Raw genomic sequence first — 22,100 nt, forward strand, 5'->3', positions numbered from 1 at the left:
GCAACAAAATGCCAGTAATAATATCCAATGTTAAGCAATAAGGGTCTATTTGGGTAAAGGAGGTTTTGAGCCTTGTAAGACTCAGTCATTATAAAAGGCACCGTTTCATGTTCCCCTGCCTTACCTTTGGTCTCTGGGCCTAGAGCCTTTCAGAAGTTGCTCAGGAGGGTGGGCTCCTGTTTCCTGTGACCACTCTGGATAGCAGCTTCCTATTTAATTCTTCATCATCTTTGAAAAACTTGTGAAAATGATTTCTCCCTTGATGACCCCTGCTCTTGATTCACTTTGCAGTTACCAATTTCGTGTCTTCCCAGGATTATCTGTATGTGTGTCTGTGTGTCTGTGCTTTCTCTGGAGGGAGCAAAAGTGAAAAGCCAAACTCAGTGAGCTGTCTCACACTAAAGTTCATCATAAGAATGTAGATCAATTCCTAATGGTAAATCTGTCAGCTTGCAATGTTTATTTGCATAATTCACAGCTGCAACTTTACTCGCTGGTATACTACACTAGATGCAACAGAAGTGTGATTCTAATGCATGTGAATGGCCTTCAAATCACCTGTCCTTACCTACTCATTTTTTTTTTTTGCCTTTTGATTAAAAACTACTGTGAATATTGCCCTGCAAGCAGTTTGATTCGACATAGAAATTCTTTAGTAGTTGAAATCCCTTGTAACAAGACACACAACTATCAATGATCAAAAATTCACTGTATATTAGCAATTTACATACCTATTTGCCAGATCATTATCCTGACTTTGCACCAAGAAAATGAAATTTTTTTTTCTAGAAGAACAATACAGTATTGCTATTATCAAACCTGACGCTGTGCTTACTAGGAAAGTTTCAGAAATTAAAGAAAAAGTAAGTAACATTTCTCAAAATTAATTTAAATTAATTGCAAAATAACAACCCTTTCATTGTCAATTTGGAGACGAGCTTATCATTTAGAGGGAAATGGAATATAATGCATTTCTGATTGGTACTAAATACTCTAAAGGCTTAGAGCATTTTACATCTTTCTAAAAGTTTGATTTATTCATGTATCCTTTAAGGAAACCTGACCCACCAGCATCCTACACAAATTGTTAAAATTACAGTTTTTATTGGATTGTAACAAATGTTCTTCTTGTTTAATTATGTATCATAAGATCTTTTTATAATTCACATTAACTTGCTTTATTCCCTGTACATGGTTACAAATGTGTGGTCCTTTTCAATACATGATAGCTTAAGGACACATTTAGTATTTGCATTAGAGTTTAAATAAATCTATTTTTTCCTAGTAAAGGAAATTTTCATTCAAATTCAGAGGTCAGCAAACTCTTCTTCTAAAGGGTTAGATGGTAACAATATTTAGGTTTGCTCACATCTGATCTCTGATGTCTACTTTATTCTGGTATCCTACCAAGATGGCAGCAGTAAACAATATGTAAATGAGTGGGTGTGGCTGTCCAATGCACTTTATAACAACAACTTGTGGGCCACATTTTGACTGCAAGCTGTAGTTCGCTGAGCCCTGAATAATGACTTTGTGTTGAAAACATAAGTATATTGAAATTTGAAAGAATGCTGCATGTGCAATAGAGGAGTCCATAGTGAGACAGTGTCCGTCTTGATGAACTTCCCATAATGCATTCCTTCTATAGCAGCATTAGCATCTATTAAACTACAATAAAATAGTCAGTCCACAGGTCATTGACATTTACTACCTTTCCAATTATACATTGACTAAATTAATACTCTTCAAGTATAGCTCTTCCTCCTTTCCCCCCAGATTCTGGTTTATATACGAAGGTTGAGAGGGGCATCAGACATATACTGGTTTATGTTTTATACCATATTTCAAGTATAACACAACATTCCAATGGCTGGCAGTTTCTTATTAAAGTATGTTTTAATAGTCACGATGGTGAAAGTTTTCAAAATACATACTTTTTTGATTTGAGGCCTTACTATTAATCATCAGTTTATCTTATTTTTTTTTTGTTCTAGCACAATAAACAACATTTCAGAGACATAATGAATATCTGCTAAATACCTCACCTCTCTGGAATTCTGTTAAAGGCTACATAACAGGACAGAAAAGAATGAATATTTTGAATAAAAAGAAAATGAGCAGACTGCATTTTTTAACTATAATAAAAGAGAAGTTATCAAGCCTAAATGTTGCTGGGATTTTATTTTCTGTTGTCAGGAACTATGTAACTTAACAAAGACGTGATTTGGATTTTTAGAAGTTGTTCAAATTGGAATGTCAGTTAGGAGAGGGGCCATCAAAGGTCATGGCTTCAGTATCAACAAAGCCAATGAAACCAGTAGACCATTTCTTTTCATTGTAGAAGCAGAAAGCACTTGAGGCTGGATACTAGCAAATAAAATGGAGCTCACGTTATTGGCATCTTTTCATATAATTACCAATTTGCTTCAGACCCAGGTTCCACTTTTATTTAATTGTTGAGTACCTCATTGGACTTGTCACATTTGCCCCAAAACTTGCTTGTCACATTTTATTACACCTGAACAGCATGCAAACTGAATTTTGTTATTAAATTAAATTTTCAGTAAAACAAGTAAAGCATGGTTAAATTTTACTTTCTATCCTCCTAATAATTTGTATAGGTTAGTTGCTATAAAAGTAAGTAGTACTAGATTATGAGTTATAGCATCCACAAATTAAGAGCCTAAAAAAGAGAAAGTTAAAATAATTTTGAACATAAATGTTTAATAAGTACTTGAAAATTTATGTTTTTATGAATGATTAAGAAAGCTATGGTATATTTCCCTGGAATTAGTTTGTTTTTACATATTTTTAAGCAATTCAGTTTCACAGAAATATTTCAGAGTTGTTTGTTCAAGTCTTGAAAACTCAGATATGATGTAGCTAGGAGGCATGAAAGGTTCTGCTTTATGTAGTTTTAAGCCATTTCAAATCTAGTGCCATCTGGATTTTGCTGAGTTTTTTTCATGAAATGTATCAAAAACTGAGTGTTTTGTTAATCCTGGGGAACAAAGTCCTAAACTTGTTTTGCATGTGGTCCTACAACACATCTGGATTTCACCTGACTGTCTAATTGAAGATTACCAAAGCAGGATTTATCATAGAAGCAGAAGATAAGAAGGTGTTCACTGAAGATCAAGTTATGGACTTCTATAGTCACATTGCAGACCAGGTAAGACAGGTAAAAAAGAAAAAAGCCACCATGTATTCAAACACAGTGGATTTCTATAAGCTTTAGATCTTCACTACAGAAAAGCAAATGAGTAAGTCAACTAAAGTACCAGTAAGGTCCACGTGTCCCTATTGGTGTCCATGTATGTCATGGCGATATGTAATTTCGTGGCTCTGAAGAAGAAATTTCCAGTAGAAATAGCAGCCCCCAGGGAGAACTGGAGGGTCATATTGTATTTTGTTGGATGAAACCCTCTTTACGTCAGGTCCCCCAAGACTATCTGTGCCAGTCCTCTGGAAGTAAATATCCAGCACTTTCCTAAAGATTTTTATCCTGGATTGAAGACTCCTTGTCATCATCATCATAAGAATAATATTTTCTTTACCTAAAGGCCTTGCTCTTGGGCTTTTCTTTTTTTTTTTAATACTCTTGTCTGGGGGAATATAATAAGGGTAGTTCTGTGTATTGGAAAGTATCTTGGCTAGATCAACAGACCTTGCTTCTGGAAATGCACTGTCCAATATTGTACCATTTGAATGTGTTAAAATTTAAAAAACATTAAAATTCAGAGTCTCAGTTGCACCAGTCATATTTGAAGTGCTCAGTAGCCACAAGTGTCACTAGTCACTAGTTGGTGAGCATAGAAGAACATGTTTATTATCACAGAAAGTTCTACTGGACAGCACTTTGTACATGTAGAACTAGCTCCCATGCTCAGTTCATCTCTTTTTGGTGCAGCTTTCATACGTGTGAAAGGAAAGGGTTAGATAAGTTGATGCATTAGCATCAACTATGAACTTTTGAGAAAATCCAACTCCTGAGCCTTATCCCTAACTTCCTGAATCAGAAACTTGAGTTTGGGCTCTAGAAATCTGTTTTCACAAGCCCTCCAGATGAGTTGGCTGCATTCCTAAGTTGGAGAATTATGGTTAGAATATCACTAAGATCAATTCCTGCAAGCTTTGAGATTCTATCCTCCTTACAAGAGGTTTGTAAGGATAATATTCCCTTGCCCAGTGACCATGAAGTGGAAGCCTTCACTTGACCTGGGAGGCAGCCCCCATGTTAGCCCAGCCATTTCAGGAGCCTGAAGTAAACAGTTCGTTGTTTTATTTTGTAGCCTGACTTTGAAGAGTTCATGTCTTTTATGACAAGTGGCCTAAGCTACATTCTAGTTGTCAGTCAAGGAAGTGAACAAGAGCCTCCCAAGGAAGTAACTGAACCTGAGCCTGACACTGAAGCTACAGAACCAACTAAGGATCAATCTAAGCCTGAAGTTGATATCACATCTGAAGAATTTAAGAAGAAGAAACGAGACAGGTAGTGGACTTTGCCAAACAAAGTTTACACAGCTCCTCATTCTATCCCAACCCTGCCAATTAAAACTCCCAGATTGCTGATGTTGTTATGTGGGTATTGAACAATTGGAGACAATAGCTTCTCAAACTTGGATGTAATGGAGATTTATTACCTAAACAATAGTGCCTGTGGCCCAATGGAATTATGATTTGTCTTCTAACAGTTTATTATCATTCCTACAATACACTATATTACTATGTTTGTGGAAGGTATCCATCTTGTTTTTGGTAAACTTCTCTATTTGCCCCAATACATGTCATAGCTATACAAAGACTTGTTTATTCTTTTATGAAATTCTCATTTAAGTTAAAAACAATAGATACAATTCCTACAATAACCTTAAAGGTGTTTCAGGGACTAAAGCAGTTTGAATTCTATACCCTGGCTCTCTTCTCCCATCTCTAGTGGTTTCTTGAGGTTTAAAGCTCTGTTCAGGCCTAGAACTCCAGAGTAGGTGAGGCTGATATGGTGCTTCCTCCATTGGGAGCTTGGGGAGTTCCTGAGATCCCCAGGAGGCAAGAACCCAGAGTCTACCACAGCCCTGAAAAAGAAAAAAAAAAAAACAGATTTGTGATTCCGATGGGGAACACTGACTGGATTTCACTGGGTCTTCCTGAGATGTAGAAGGCAAAGATGGAGCTGGGTAAAATTGTTGAATTTCCTGCCCTTGAATTCTAGCTCTTTGGAGCTTTGTAAGATTGTTCCTGCAAGGGAATGAGGACCTGCTGGCTGCCACAGCACAGGCTTGTAGCCTAGAGCCTACTTGGCCTTCCAGTTCCAGGGTTTCTACCACTTACCTAAGACCTAGTGAGGCAGCAAGAAAGGCTGGCAGCCAGGGAAAGGAAAATCAGCACAAAAACCATGACATAAGCCCAGTGAAAAGTAACTGCTTAGAGACAGAAAAAGCCTTAAATAAAATAATAATAGAGATCCAAGTGTAAAAATTTGAATTGTGTAAATTGTGGGGTTTGATGTATAAATTCAGTGGAGAATTAGAGGTTATGATTGTCCTTTGAGACTCAAATTAATGACTTTAGAGAATCAAATGCAAGGAATAGTTAAAAGTACAGAAATAAAAAAAAAATGAGACAGATATCCTAAAAGCAGAAGCCTGCAATTTGGAGAATATACTGCAAGGACAAATGGGCTAATAAGAGGATTCCATACAGAGAGGAAAGGTCAGTTGGGCAAGCTATAATCCAAGAAATAATAAAAAAAACCAAACTTTTCTCCAGAATGAAGAAATGCAGGTGTCTGCCATTTGCAAGACTTATGGTGGTCCACCCTCAACTGATATAAACAACTCAGGAATACAGAAACTTCCTGCAACCTGTTTCCAGACAGAACAAACAGGCAGTGGTATACTTGCTGTAGTTGGAAACTGGAGCAGGTCATTTTCTTAACACCCCTTTCTCTATATGACAAAATTATTTTAAAGAACTAATGATAGAATGAGGTTAACAATACCAGAAAAGAAAAAGACGTGAAAATAGTCTTTTATGAACTTTTGCATATATAAACATATGAGTAAAAAATAAATACAAATATATAATAGCCCAAATAAAAAAAATCATAGATGAAGACTATTTTATTGTATTAATATTTTTATATTGAAAACATATTTAGAAAGCATAGTTATTAGTCTCTTGTGGAAATGTAAGTATAGCTTTTGTTTATAAAAAATCTTAATTTCTGAAGATTTGTCAATGATGTTCTCAAAATTGATTTTTGCTGTGTAGTCATGTTTAATACATAGAGACACCCCAAATTACCATTTCGCAATAAGTTCCAGAAATTGCAATACTTCCAATAGTTTTGTTATTTGGGGATTGGTTTGCCATGTGGAGTATGATGCAGAGAACACTCCTTATTAAAGGATAAGTAAGAAAAATGTGAAACTTTAAGCATACACATACACTATGAAAATTCAACACTAACCCCAAGAATTGTTTAGATTGTAGTGAACACAAGATATGGGTATTTTTTTGAGGAGTATTTTTTATCAATAAAGTTCTTTAGAATTGTTTGTGGATGATGATAAAAAGCAGACTTACTTTTTGGTAGTTTTATTCTTGGTCTAAAATTTCCCTTGTTCTTTAGGATCATTTCTACCAACCCTACACTTGGCAGCAACAAGTTATGTACAAGGCAAAAATATTTGACTGGTGTGGGACTCTTCATAGACTATGAAGAGAAAAAGATTTCAACCTCTTCATTCTTTATGAAACCAAGATATTTGCCTTGTAGAGTAAAGGGAGATGTTCAAGGATGTGCTTAGGAATTTATCACTTATATACTCTTTTGTAGAAAATATTTGAGGAAACATTCAACCAAAAAAAAAGTATGAGAGAATAAAAAGCAGGAAAATCACTGTTATCAGTGAACACTGAAATCTGGGAATACACAGGACATAATTACCCTGGACTATAAATAATGTAACAGCTAATCAAGGACTCTTGAAATAGAATGACATTCTGCTTTAGATTATAAATTATCTCCACAACCTCCCCAGTTGCTGGATGTGGGGAGCCAAATGGTTTCAAGATCTCAGGGAGGAGAGGGCAAAGCGAAGATGAAGAGGTAGCTGAAAAGTAGTTTAAGGTTCTTATTTGAATATGTAAAGGGGGCATAAATAGAGTGTCAAAGTTGGGGAACAACGTGCCAGGATGTAAGAAACAGAACACATGTGTCTAACAATGAAAGCGGGAAACAAAGAAAATTAGTGCAGTGGAAAAATATAGTAGAACTTCCACACTAAGCGGCAGAAAATGTGAAATGAATAGAAACCTGCTCAGACTAGTAGAATAAGAGAAAGAAGAAAAAAGGAAACCCCAATTTAAAATAAATAGTATATGTAAAGTAAGATGGAAGGAATCAAGTCATGAATATGACTATTCTACTAAATATGAAAATGTTTATTCTCCCATTAAATATGGAGATTACTCGATGAAAGAAGGAACTAAATTAAAAACCATCATAGTAATAATTCAGACAAGAATCATCAATGGGCACTAAATGTATTGGGTGAAAAATATATACACAATATTCTAAAATGTCCTCACAGATTACATACTTATTACAAAGGGGTAATTACAGCTTTTGAGTAGAGGAACTTGGGGGATACCAACTTAGCCTTGTTAATATCACCAATAACAGGAAAAACTAGCCTTGTGTACCTCCCAGGTGATGGAGCATGTGATGGCCTAAGGAGGATGCAGGATCACTTAGGTAGTTTTCTTACCAAAGATCCATAACCTCAGGGTAATAGGAATCTCCTAGGCCATCCATAATGAGGACTGTTTATAAAACAACTGTCTGGGATGCTTCAAAATATCAGTATCATAAAAGACAAAAAAGGCTAAATCACCCTCAGAGACTAATGGAAACTAAGGCGACAGGACAACTACATGCAGTGTATGATCTTGGATTAGGAAAAAAAATTGCTGTAGGTAAGACAGTACTAAAAGAAATTAGTGAAATTTAAAGATGGACAGCTTACCAGATAATGGTTTTATATCAATGTAAAATGTGGCAAAATGATAGTTCGTCAATCTATATAAAGGGTATAAGTGGGAGTTTGTTTTCTAGTCTTGCAACTTTTATGTCAATTTAAATTTTTTTAAATTAAAAATATTAAACTTAACTCATCTATATTCTGTCTAGAAGAAACATACAAAGAAACACAAAAATAATGGGGTGGCAAAAAACAGGATATTAAAGTATCAAAATTGATCATTAAAAATGTTAAACTTGATAAGGAAAGACACAATGTATGAAGAAGATGTAACAATCAAATGATAAATTACGCTCCTACCAACATAAAAACGGAGCATATAGGGATGAAAGTGTTAGAACAATAAGGAGAAATGGATAAAAATGCCTGTTAGCAAACAAAAATGAGCAAGGATAACAAGGAATGGGAAATAAATATTCAGTGAATAATGTATAATAAATGATCAATGATACGTGAAACATAAATATACGTATCTATCACCTTATATATTACAAATAAATTTTCTCTGTCACAATGAATTCTTTACTAACATTTTTGAAATTAAAATTTTACCACATGCATTTGCAGTTACAATCCAAAAAAGGGAAATAAGTAATAAAAAGTTTTAAAAATAGCTATTTAAAAATATGACATTTGCGTATAAATAACCCTTACTCCAAAGACAAAATTAAAAGGAAAAATACAAACTATCTGGAAAGCTCTACACAAAGGAAAGAAAACTTTTTCTTAAAAACATGACATATTGGCTCGGTGCCTGTGGCTCAAGCGGCTAAGGCGCCAGCCACATACACTTAAGGTGGCCGGTTCGAGTCCAACCCGGGCCCGCCAAACAACAATAATGGCTGCAACCAAAAAATAGCCGGGCGTTGTGGTGGGCACCTGTGGTCCCAGCTACTTGGGAGGCTGCGGCAGGAGACTCGCTGGAGCCCAGGAGTTGGAGGTTGCTATGAGCAGTGAAGCCAGGGCACTCTACCCAGGGGCTCAGCTTGAGGCTCTGTCACAAAAAAAAAAAAAAAACCATGACATATTTTCTCTTGGTCTTTTTTAATCCTTTCATAAAGTCAAGTACAGATGATAATCATGGAACAGAGTTTTGGAGTAAAGTCAATAGAATGTTGAATTAAGTTTCATATTCTTGTATGTAATGGGGAGATACAATGCCTTGGCATGGTCATTCAACTTCAATTTATAATAACCTTAAATTATATTTTGACTTTCAACAGTTTACAAGAAATTCTGGAAAGACAGAACATCAGTCAGTTTTGTGATGTTGAAGATGATGCAACTCTTGTGACTAAGTTCCTGGATACTTTCTTCCCTGATTTTAAAACATTGAAAAGCATGAAATTACAAAAAACAGTGGCATTGCTTCGGCCAGATCTCTTTCAAGAAAGGAAAGGTAGAAAATAAAGCATAAATTGTTGAAGTATTTTATAGACATGATTTGAATAAACTCTAGTATAATTATATATAAAAATATTATTTTAGATTTTAGCATTGAAGAAAAAGCACCTTGAGTAATAAATTTAATGTTAACCTGCTGATTTCTCAATTATAATGAATAAAACATTTTCATAGTTCAGGAGAACATTATCTAGCCTGTGGATTTGCTAAAATAGATTTTAACATTGCCGGTATTGTTACATAATAAATATTAGGAACTTTCATCTCCGAAATACCTCAATTCAAAACTTGCGTGATCTCTAATTGATAGTGTGATTTGAACAAGATATTTTAACAAGTCTATTTCTTCATCTGTACAATTCTGAAGATTGAAATGAGAAAACACAAATAAAGTGCCTGGCACTTTAAGAACTAACTATTTTTAGCTTCATTTCATATTCTCATAGCAGAGTAAATATGACAGAGTAAAACAACAATCCTAAATTAATACTGTTATTTCTTTTTTTATACTTAGTATATGGCAGTACAGTTGATCACTGTATATTGACCTTCTAGTCTCTGACTTGCTGAACTCAGTTCTAGAAGCTTTAATGTAGTTTCCTTGGAAATTTCTATGTAAACTAAGGTTTCTCAACTTTGGAGCTGCTTATCCTTTAGGACAGATTGTTCTTTGCTGGGCATTCGGGGATGGGGCACGTGTCATGTGCACTGAAAAATGCTCAGCAGCATCCTTGACCTTTGCTCATTAAATGCCACTGTCATGACCCTCCCACTTTCCAGTTGTGACAACCAAAAATATCTCCAGACATTGTCAAACGCCCATTGATGGGCAAAATATCTTCGACTGGCAATCACTGATGTGAACAGCGACATCATCTACAGAGTGAGATACTTTTTTCTCTTTCCATCGGTATGACTTTTATTTCTTTTGCTTGCCTCATTGAACTGGTCAGCAGCTCTTGTATCATGCTGAAAAGGAGTGATAGAGGAGGCACTTTCCATTTATTTTTTTCAATATTTGTTTATTGATTTTTGAGACAGAGTCTCACTCGATTGCCCTGGGTAGAGTGCATGGCACCATAACTTACAGCAACTCCAAACTTCAGGCTCAAGCCATTTCTTGCCTCACACTCCCAAGAATCTGGGACCTCAGACACGTGCTATGACGCCTGGTTAATTTCTCTATTATTATTATTTTTTTTATTATAGACAGGATTTTCACTCTTGCTCAAACTGGTCTCAAACTCCTGAGCTCAAGTAACCCACCCACCTCTGCTTCCAGAGTGCTAGGATTACAGGTGTGAGCCACAGTGCCTAGCCAGAGGCACCTTACTTTTTTAGTTTATCAGTTTTTAAGTCTCACATACTTGATGTGTTTTTGTTAGTTGCAGATATATGTATTATGGGTTATTATATCTTGGACAAGGAATCCCTTTATCATTGAGTAATAGCCCTCTTTAGCTTTGGTAATTTTCCTTTTTCTGATTAATATAGCTACTTAGATTTCTTTTGATTAGTGTTAGTGGACACTTGAGTTGTCTCTATGTCTTTGTGATTGTGAATTGTGCTGCTGTAAACATTTGAGTGTAGGTTTTTTTCTTTGTTTGTTTTGTTTTTATAAAATGTTGCAGTTGTAGGGTATATTACCCCTACATTTATTCAATACTCCACTAGACCATAGTGTAATTTTTGCTGTTAGCAGTGAATAATATATATAGAATTTAAGAGGAAAAAATTTTTACTGTATTTACCTAGTTATTTGATGTTAACCTTTCTTCCTGAAGTTCCACTTTTTCCTCTAATAGTATTTCTCTTCCACCTGAAGAACTTTAGCCCTTCTTTTAGAGCAGGTCTACTAGCAACAGTTTACTTTCATTTAAGAATATCTTTAGGCTCGGTGCCTGTGGCTCAAGCAGCTAAGGTGCCAGCCACATACACCCAAGGTGGTGGGTTCAAATCCAGCCTGGGCCTGCCAAACAACAATGACGGCTGCAACCAAAAAATAGCCAGGCATTGTGGCATGTGCCTGTGGTCCCAGCTACTTGGGAGGCGGAGGCAGGAGACTCGCTTGAGCCCAGGAGTTGGAGGTTGCTGTGAGCTGAGATGCCACAGCACTCTACCCAGGGGGACAGCTTGAGGCTCCTGTCTCAAAAAAAAAAAAAAAAGAAAGAAAGAAAAAGAAAAATGCTGTGCCACTGCTTTCAGGCCTCACTGGCTTCTAGAGAGAAATCCAGAGTCAACCAAAGCATTGTTTCCTTATACATAAATGTTCTTCTAGCTATTATTTTGATCCAGCTCCTTTTTGGATTTCTTTTTTTTTTTTTTTTTTACTTTTGGTTTTTAGCAATTGTCTTACATATGTTGTGTCTAAATATACTTTTTATCGAAATTATCTTTGAATTTGAGATTCTCTGAATTTCTTGAATCTATAAATTAACATCTTTCCCCAAATTTGGGGAACCTCCCACCATCATTTCTTCCAACATTTTTTCCATTCTAACTCTTTCTCCAATCCATCTGGGATTGAAAAGATACAAAAGTTATATATTTTAATATTGTCCCATGAGTTTCTGAGACTTCTCACTTTCCAATTATTTTTTTTTTCCTGTGTAGTTCTGACTGGATCATTCCTATTTTATCTTCAAGTTAAGATTTAATCTCCTTTCTATGATCTCCTTTTTTGATATTTGCCATATCCACTGAAATTTTTAGTTCGGTTGCTATATCCATTCTTATTCCGTCTTGTAGTTGGCATTTCTCTCTGCTGAGTCCTTGATCTCAGAGATTCAAGGCATGAATCCATGGACCACATTTTATTGAAAAATAGGGAGGAGGTGACAAAAGTCAAAGACTTCAGCAAGCTGAATGGAGGACACGAATGGGAAGCTTGTGTGATATGTAACCCTTTCTGCTTAGAGGCTGATATACTGCTTTTCCTATTCTGTGGGCTGGGGGTGGGGGTGGGGGAAATGGAATGTATATCTGGAACAGGTCACAATTGACCAGGGGCCGGTGGGCAGAAAATAATTTTAAAACTGCCATAGTGAAGAGGAATTCAGTCCTTGAGGTCTTTGCCCTGGGAAAGACAATAGGGTGTGTGTCCCTGCTCCAAGGGAGTTGCCCATCAGGCTGCTTTTTTCAATGGCCTTTCTTGTGTCCAGAGAGTAAGGCCTGGAAAGGGCCTGTTTTAGCTGGAGAGATAGGGGTCTGGATTGAGAATGATTTTTAAACTCACCCAGGCCTAGAAAATGGGGGGTGCTCCCTTGTGCAGCCCTGAGTGGGGGAACCCTGTATCTATTTGGTTTAATTTTATAGTTTGTATATCTCTGCTGAGGACTTTTATATTTCCAATCATTTCAAGAATGTTCATCCTCACCTCACAGAATGTAGTTGTAATTGAAAGGTTTAGGCAGAAAGATGGAGTGATGGTTCTCAAGAAGGAGAGGCCAGTCCAGGCATAAGAAATTCTTTATTAGAGGAAAAAGCAGAGTAGAGTCTGACCAGGAGTCATATCACTCACATGCAGTTGCAAAAGGCTATTAGTATAGCTGGAATGCGGCAGTGACCAGAGTCATTCTCTTCTGATTGATGTTTGTGTCAGGGCTGCCACTGACATACTAGCCTGGACTCACCTCCAGCACAGGTCAGGCTTATGGGTGCATTCCCAGTAGGGTGTTTCCAGGAATGCTGGTCTTGAAGCATTCCAAGAGTCTGGGGAAAGGGGCTGTTTGTTTTTTCTAAAATGGTTGCACTTTTTTTAGGGTTATAAGAATTCATTTCCTACAACAATAGCTTCTGCTTTAAATTCTTTACCTAAGAATTCTAACATGTAAGTCATCGGGGGGGCTGCTATTGATTGTAGTTTCACTTTAAAGTTGTTAAACTTTGCTTAGTTTTTTGTAGGTTGTATAAATTTGGATTGTATTCTGGTCCCTGGTCACATGTTATGGGACTCTGAGTCTTATTAAAATCTTCTGGAGTAAGTTTGTTAGGGTGAAAAGCTCATAGGTGCTCTGTGGGTTGAGAAAAGATTTCTCCAGACAAAGATTAGGCTATAAAGGTATAAAATTTATTTTATCTTCTTAGACAGAAAGAGAATGAGAGGGTAAGAGACTGAGGTGAGAAAGAGAAAGGGGGGGAGAGAGAAAAGAACAGGATGATAAGCAGCTTCCTGTTCACTGGTGTTTTGATCCTGTTGTTGATTCTGTCCTGGAGAGGTGATTTCAAGAGGAGTTTGAGGTCTGACTGACACTGGTACTCTATTGTTCCTCTTGGGATGACTCAGGAAGCCTTGAGGCTATGAAATAGATTCTAAAAAGACAGGGAACTGGTGAATGCAAAAAGAAAAATTTACCTTTCTTTTTTGTTTGCTGGGCCCCTTTTAAATGTTGTGAAGACAGTTTTATGGGGGGCTTCTCAGCTAGAGAGATAAAAATCAGAGAGTCAAAGTTGATTTCAGTCCTTCCTGAGAAACTATGAGTTAATAATTTTTCTGTTATTTTGCTATCAAGACTGACCTTCCTTTCAATGTTGATTTCTTATTTTTTTGTTTCTTTGTCTTAGCTGTAAATTAGCCAGGTTAAGTTTAGACCGCAGGTTCTGATCCACTGTCTATGAGCTTTTTGCAATGTCAGTTCTGTTTTCAAACAGTGAGTTCAACTCAGATGAAACCAGTGAATGGAGAGGTTCAGCCAGGTTTAATGAAAGGGACAGAGAGACCTGCCTTGGCAGAGCCAAAGATGGCATGTGCATGAGGGTGGCTGGAGGCCTCTTTTTATACAGGGCCATAGGGGCTGGATAGATTTCACTGCCTGTTGGAGGATTGTAGTGGACTAACCTCTGGGGTGGGGCTAGCTAGGTCCTTTGTGGTCTTTTGTTCTAAGAGAAGTAGGGGAGGGTTTGTGTGGGGCCACACTCAGCCTCCAAAAGCTTGTGCAATATTCTTCGGGACTGCCCTGTTTGTGCACACCTTAGAGATAAGATCACCCGGGTAGTTCTGTACACTGAAGTTCAGTTCTCAAGCTTTTCTTATATTTCCTCATATCACCACAACACTTCCACAGCCTAGGAGTGAGTCCACTACTTCAAAAATAGATTTGGAGCAACAATTTCCCTAGCCCCTCTTCTCTCTGGACCTATCTCCTGGGCCCCTCAGCTTGGTCTTCTGGCTGTAAATCTGGGGTTTTGGCCCCCTGTGCCACTGCCCACGTCCCACACTTGGGCCTGCCTCCAGGGTCCCACACTTGAGCCTGTCTCCAGGGTCCCACACTTGAGCCTGCCTCCAGGGTCCCACACTTGGGCCTGCCTCCAGGGTCCCACACTTGGGCCTGCCTCCAGGGTCCCACACTTGGGCCTGCCTCCAGGGTCCCACACTTGGGCCTGCCTCCAGGGTGAAGTGGTGAGAAGAGTTTCTCCTACACACCTCAGAGGATGAGGCCCGTTTTCCTACTTCACTGGTCAAAGGAAAAGAACTTCGTCTCAAGAGATTTAGGCACCTCCAGGGCCTCTTCTACCTCTGGATACAGCATGCTGACTGGGGCTTGCCTCAGGGCAAGGTCAGAAGACAGAAACAGAAAAAGCAAAGGAAAGAAACCTCTTGACAATCGGGATACCCCCTGTCCCCAGAGACTCCAACACACAGCCCCCTCTTTCTGGTCCTTGGCTAGAAGAGAGAGCTTCTGTTGCAGTTTTTTCTGGTATAGTTCCAGGCTTTGATCTGCCCTTAGTATTAGCATAGATGGGAGAAAAAATATCCCAGATAACTCATCTCACTACTGGATTTTCAAGTTTTTATTTCCCTCCTTGATCGATAGCTATTATTTAATGTTTAGGATCCTCTGACAGTTACTGTATGTATTCTATCTATAGTTCTTAGCTGTACTTAGTAAGAGTGTACTTATTCTACCTGAGCAGGAACTCCTACAGATTTTCTTTTTAGCAACCTCAAATTCCTGGGCCAAAGGGATCCTCCTCCCTCAGCCCCCTGAACACAGGGCCTACAGGTGCCCACTAGCACATCTGGCTAATTTTTCTATTTTTAGGAGAGATGAAGTCTCACTTTTTCTTACTCAGGCTGGTCTCAAACTCCTGAGTGAGAGATCAAGGATTGAAAATAAAAGGTTATTCTGAAAGGTGAACAAGAGGAAATGGGAGTCCAGGCTCTATGTGGGCAATGGCCTTTATTTTCCCCTGGGTGCAAGCAAGCTGAGTTTGAGAAAGAAGTCAGAACTTAGGTTAAGGTGGTTGGGAATTTAACGGGTTGGCAGTGTAGGGATTGGTACACTCTTTCCTGGGTGGGATGGATGGTTCTATTTGGGCAGGTCCTGCATTAGGCCCTATCACTGACCTCAAGGAATCCTCTTGCCTCGGCCTTCCAGAGTGCTAGAATTACAGCCATGAGCTAGTGAGCCTGGCTATTTTTCTTTAGTACTACTTAATTTTTGTTTTTATTTATAATAATGCATTTGCATTCATTTTGATACCTTATATGGTTCCTACTTTGGTTCCTTTTCTAACTTCTGAATTTGAATTTTTATCAGTTTGTTGTAATTTACTATCTGGCAATCAAAACATTCTTACTTTATCTTTAACTCATAATTTTTCTTTTTTTTGCAGTTTTTGGCCACCTCTGGCATATGGGGCCAGCGCTTTACTCCTTTGAGCCATAGGCACTGCCCTTTGCCTCATAATTTTTAATCTTCAGGGCTCTATATGTACCATTCAGAATTAATTTATATTTAATTTGAGAATCTTTTTAAATTTGTAAAATGAACTGAATCCCACTTAATGAAATGACTGAATTTAAATTTATATTTTTATTATAACAACTTTTTACTATTTCCTTTGTGAAATCTTTGGTTTCTGTATTTCACTATCATGACTTAAGCATTTGTTGCTATTATCTTTTCTACTATTTAGGACAATAAATATCTTTTATTTAGTTCTACTTACGATCTTGTAACTGCCCTTACTCTTTCTGAAGTATCTTTAAATTCACATTTAATTATTTTAAAATAAATTTTAAAACTCAAAAGTAAATCATTAAATTTTGAGTTTAGCAGAGTTTAGCACTTCATTCTCAGGCCAAACCAATGTTTATGCTCTTAGTTTTTATAACTATTGTTTGAGATTTTAGTATATAGATAGTGGTTAACTTACATTTTATAATGAACATCTTATCTTTTGATAATATTTTATAATTCATACTTTTCTGTAATCAGGTTTACAGCTGATATATTTAGAATTTTTCTTATATAAACTTCCTCTCAAGCTTCCCACAGTCCTCAAAATGCCCATTAATTTCTCACTTTGAAACCACTTAGTTATATCTTATATCTCAATTATCTGATGAATATATTTAAACACATTTTTTAAAAAAGTATATATCTAGTAGTTTCATTTTCTGAGCCCTAGCACATTTGGAAATATCTATTACTTTATGTATGAAAGAAAACTTATGTGGCCATTATGTGTGTGTGTGCATGTGTTTTATAAATCCCCCCACCAAACTATGGGCTTTGGTTCACTGACTTTGGGCTTTTTGTATTGCAGGGAAAAAAATCTCCTGTTGGCCTGGATTTTGTGTCTTTGTAGATAATGTGGCATTTATAATTGTTGTTGGTGGTTGGTTTTGTTGCAGTCCCCTGCCCACCCCCCACCCCCCAGGGCCAGGTTTGAACCCACCACCTCTGGTATACGGGGCCAGTGCCCTACTCCTTGAGCCACAGGTGCCACCTTAGTGGTGGTTTGTTTCATTTAGTTACTTGAATAATTGTTTCCCTTTATATTTGCTCAATTTTTTTAAGATTGTGTAGGCACATGAGAATGTACTGATTTTTATGCATGTATTTAAATACTAACCACTAACCATGAGAATGTACTGATTTTTATGCATTTATTTAAATACTAACCACTAACCATTTTTGTTTAGAAATTTGCCTGTGATTGATAAGAAATAGGATACCAAGTTATTCTTTGAAATATATTTATAGACAGGTTATTCGAAACTTCTGTATAACTGCTAGATGCCTTTATTGAAAACCAGGAGGAATTCTGTTTCTCCATATCTGTCATTGAATATAGCATCAGATATTGTCACTGAACTGCTTGAGATAATGTTTTAAACCCTCAGGACCACAGTTCATGCTCAAGTACTCTCAAGGGAGGCCAATCCACCATTCTGCCATTAATTCTGCTTTTGGCTGCTTTATGCAGCTTTATCTTCCCTGAATATTTTTCTTTAACTTTAAACCTGAGTTATTACCAGAAACAATTATATGGCCATTTCTTGAGAGAATCAGTTGTCACTTTTTAACCTGTTGTCACAGGTACCCTCATATGAGAAGTCCTTTTAAAAATGTAATAAAAATAACTTCAGTGTCTACTAATAAATATAATTCCATGTTTTCACATTTCAAGAACTATATAAATATTCTGTTTTTTCTTTTTCTTGTCTGTGAGGTAGTTCTGAAGCAAATTATTGCTGTATTAACTTGCATATTACCTTGTTTGTTTTTGCCTGTTCTTTTTAATTGTTTGCTTAGTTTATTTCACTGAGAAGTAATATATAATTGGGATGCTTTCTTTGTTTGTTTGTTTTTGCTTGACTGGGACCATAAGGCTGTCTAGGCTCTGAGTCACCATTTGTGCTTTTGGTAAGATGGCTGCCCCAACTCTACCCATCATGTCTCTCAAGTGTTCGGAAGCAGGAATGTGAAGATGGTGCAAGGCAGAGAGGTGACCCCTAGGTGCCTTTCTCAAAAACATCCCTAATGAAATAGGGTGCCCCCAGTTAGGGCTGGACAGAGACACCCCGACACCACCACCATTTTCTAGGCCTGGGCAAACAGGCCTTCTCTCAGTGGTACTCTGTGGATGCAAGCAGGGTCAGGGAAAAGCTGCCGGACCAGTATCTTACCTGGGAGGCTCTTCCTGAAGTGAGAAACATACACCTGCTGCTTTGCCTGGGACAGGAACTGTGAGGACTGCATTCATTCGCTAAGACGTCCTCTCCCTAATCAGCATGGGCAGAGTGTTTCTGTCTGACAGCTTTTGCCCAATTGTACCATATGTTCTCAAGACACTCCTGCTCGCAGGCAGTATATGAGCCCCTACACAAAAGGCCCACCCAGATTTTCCCCCTTGGGATCACCCCCTCAGCTGTTGGAGGCTTTGTTACCCTTCTTTTTATTTCTTTCTTTAAATAAACTTTGTCCTGTCACTGTCACCTGTTTGCATGATCCAGGGTTTCATTCTTGAATCTCCAGACCAAAAACCTGAGAGAAAAAAGCCAGTACCATTACCATATTTCTTTTATATATAATTAGGCATATCTGGATCTCATTGCCATACTTCCCATGAAGAAGTATGAAGAAGCGAGTGTTGGATTTTCAAGGCTTCCATAGTGGGAAGCAGGTGAGAGAGAAAGAGATGAGAATTACCTTGGGGTATTTGGGTCACCTCATTTCTCCTCAAGTGGTACAAATAAAATAAGGGCTATTAAATATTTAAAAAAAATATTCCTAAAGACTTGCATAGTTGTGTTGGTGGGTTATTTATAATAGGTTACTATCCATACACACACACACACACACACACAGAGACACATATATGCAAATAGCCAAACAAAATATTCACTGAGATACCTTTCTGCGCATGTGTGTGTATGATTCTTATGAGATGAAAAATTTGTCATAGCACTATAATTGGATATATTAAAAGGTATTGTCCAGTCTAAATTGAAATGTAAGAAGCTATTTTTGTAAACTTTTAAATTTTGTATAAGAATAAAATACATTATATGCTCTGATGATAATATGTATTGCATTATAGTAACCTACCTGTTTAAAACTTACCATGCGACTGTTTTTACTTAGAGGAAGTTTTAGATATTATTGGAGATGAAGGCTTCAAAATATTGGAACAAAGACAAATAGTATTATCAAAAGGAGAAGCACGTACACTGTGCAAGGCATATGAAGATGAAGAATATTTTGAGAAAATTATAGAAAACATGACCAGGTAGTGTTCAGGTTTAGTCTGATTTATTTTCAAATCGTTCTCTTAAGTCTGATTTCTGTTCCAGTTGCCAAATCCCTCAATTCTGTAAATATGTTTGAGTCTACTTGTTTGCCAGTCCTGTTCCCATCCCAATCCCCAATTCTCTGTTCAACTGTCTGTGTCCTCTAGTATTCTTGGAAGTAAAGGGCAGGTTCCGGGGCAAGTTGCTGTGGCCCCGTTGGGATGAACAACAGAAGTCTAGGGTTTGCAACATCGACAAGTCCAAGCAGGGAAATGGCTGACTTTCAAGGGTATTCTTGATCCTACAGATTGCTAGAAGAGGAATGTGATGCTAGAAATCTGTCAGGCTTCTAGAAGAATAACTGAAACAGCAGCCGAGGCAGACCCCAGGGTGTATGTGTGTAAACCAGTAGGAGCACAGGGACAGTGGGAGACCATGTGCAAGAAAGAAGGACGCTTCCTTTCTCTCCCTGCTTCCATTCTTCTATAAATATGCTCCTGAAAATGTACCGGGGGAAACGGATTTCAGACCCTTGTTAAAGTGATTATTTTGTCATATTTTTAGTCTATTTAATGGCATGCTTTTACATTACGTATATGTAATCAGTTACTGACCCACACTTTGATTACCTATTCTTTTTTTAATTTCTTTTCCAACAGTGGTCCATCTCTAGCTCTTATTTTATTGAGAGACAAGGCCGTGCAGCACTGGAAAGAATTACTGGGACCAGGAACAGTTGAAGAAGCAAATACAAATTTTCCCATGAGGTAGGATTCATATGACAGGTCCTCAACTTGTCTCGCGGAATTCATTTTAATTTCCTTGTAGATGTGGAGCAAAGAACCACACAGCTTTGGTTCAAGGAGTTTCTCAGGAAATCTACCTTTCCTGGGGAAGCAGTGGACTGCTTAGGACTGGCTATCAGACCTACTGCCATCCTGAAGATGGCCAAGTTTGGGGTGGGAGCCCAAGGTTGTGGGACAAATGGTTTGGGGCTGGGAACTAAGAGTGGGTACCCAGCCAAAAGGTCATCTCTTGGGAGAAATACCCACCCCACTTGCTCTTTAGAAGTAATCCCTTTGAAAAGGATTGTGTTGTTAGCTGGTCCTTTAGTTGGTCACAAGACTATCAACACAATGATGTTCTGAACAATTTGGAAGGAACATTTTCTGAGTTAATTTACTTATGAATCTTAGAAATCAGATAAACTTTATAATCAGCTCGACAACTAGCCTATTGCTTGGCACATGAGAAACACTGTTTTAATTCTCTTTTATTTTATCTGCTTGGCTTGGTATCATCTGAAGGATGGGAATAATTATATCATGGGTCTCCATACGTGGCAGGTAACTGGAAGAAACAAATTGAATTTCAGTTCCCTTGAATTCTTACTGGTGATTTCAGGGTAGGATTCAATTCAGGGTAAGAAAGACCCTCCCTGTAAGTGTGCAAGAATAGAGATGCTCTGTAAGGCACAGCATATGTGACACAATAAATAACAATACTTATGAAGCCTCACATAAAAACTGAAGTACTTTCATTTTTTGGTGAGGATATACTTGAATCTGAACCTGCATGGACACAATTTACTCTTTAATTAGCCCTATTCATGTACGCCTTTGCTCGTGTGCCAGACAATCACCACGAAGGATGACAAGGATATAATGTTCTGTAAGTGGTGTCTATGGAGGCTCTCAGTGAAATGCAGCCATGGAAGGCACCAGAGAGAGGAATTCCTATTAGCACAAGGTGCATGCATGTAGGCGTACTGGTCTAGACACTGCCTCCAAGTGTGGAGGCTGCAACCAGAAACATTTCCAGGTGCAGGCTCTCAGTGACTATCAGGGGTCCTCAAACTTTTTAAACAAGGGGCCAGTTCACTGTCCCTCAGACCGTTGGAGGGCTGACTGCAGGCCTGGGACGAGTTGGCTGCTAAGCAGGACAGGCAGCAGTGGCAAAAACACCCGGCGGGCCAGATAAATGTCCTCGGTGGGCTGCCTGTGGCCTGCGGACATAGTTTGTGGACCCCTGGACTAACCCCCCTCTATTCCACCATCATAGTGAAAATCCGCACAAGCTTACAGCTTAATCTTGATCATTATTTTTTATTGGTTCCCCCCTTTCCAGTTTCCTTGGCTCCACCCAGCATTTAAAAGCTACTTTAGAAATCACTTTTTAACAGAGCCGTCCTGCCTTCCTGCTCTTGGTTATCAGATTCCATGCTCCCATTGCTTTGTCTGACGCATGATCACTTGCGTGTCACTAGCACAACAACCACTCATTCTCACCCCGTGCTGTCATCATGTTGTGTGATGTCTCTTGTGAGTGGTAGGTGACGCAAGGTGTAAACCTACAATTGAAGCTGTATAAAATAAAGGGGACTACCACCATTATGGCAGAAGGCAAATTTCTTTATCTCTTCCCAGCTTATATAGCCCACGCTGCAAGTACACGCTGCTAATTAATATTTATACCATTACCTCACTAACACATGGTAGAAAACAGACTAACTTTTCAAGTGAAACACATTCTTCTAAGATATCTATTATACTCAAAATAGTAGCCATGAAAAAGCAGACTGTCAACTTCCTAACCCACTTCTTGATAGATACGGACACTGCTGGCGGGGG

The 22,100-nt window shown here is 38.0% G+C and overlaps 1 protein-coding gene across 1 annotated transcript in view; it reads left to right on the top strand.

The window, feature by feature from the left end:
- Positions 1–22,100, top strand: part of NME8 (NME/NM23 family member 8) — a 41,768-nt gene that overhangs the window by 12,785 nt on the left and 6,883 nt on the right. The window contains exons 7-12 of the mRNA XM_023512427.1: positions 790–863; positions 3,080–3,172; positions 4,293–4,495; positions 9,269–9,444; positions 19,325–19,469; positions 20,130–20,237. Coding sequence (XP_023368195.1) covers positions 790–863; positions 3,080–3,172; positions 4,293–4,495; positions 9,269–9,444; positions 19,325–19,469; positions 20,130–20,237 — 799 coding nt within the window. The remainder of the gene's footprint in view (positions 1–789; positions 864–3,079; positions 3,173–4,292; positions 4,496–9,268; positions 9,445–19,324; positions 19,470–20,129; positions 20,238–22,100) is intronic.

The sequence above is a fragment of the Otolemur garnettii genome, unplaced genomic scaffold, assembly GCF_000181295.1.
Source record: "Otolemur garnettii isolate 467f Iridium unplaced genomic scaffold, OtoGar3 scaffold00028, whole genome shotgun sequence".
Taxonomy (NCBI): domain Eukaryota; kingdom Metazoa; phylum Chordata; class Mammalia; order Primates; family Galagidae; genus Otolemur; species Otolemur garnettii.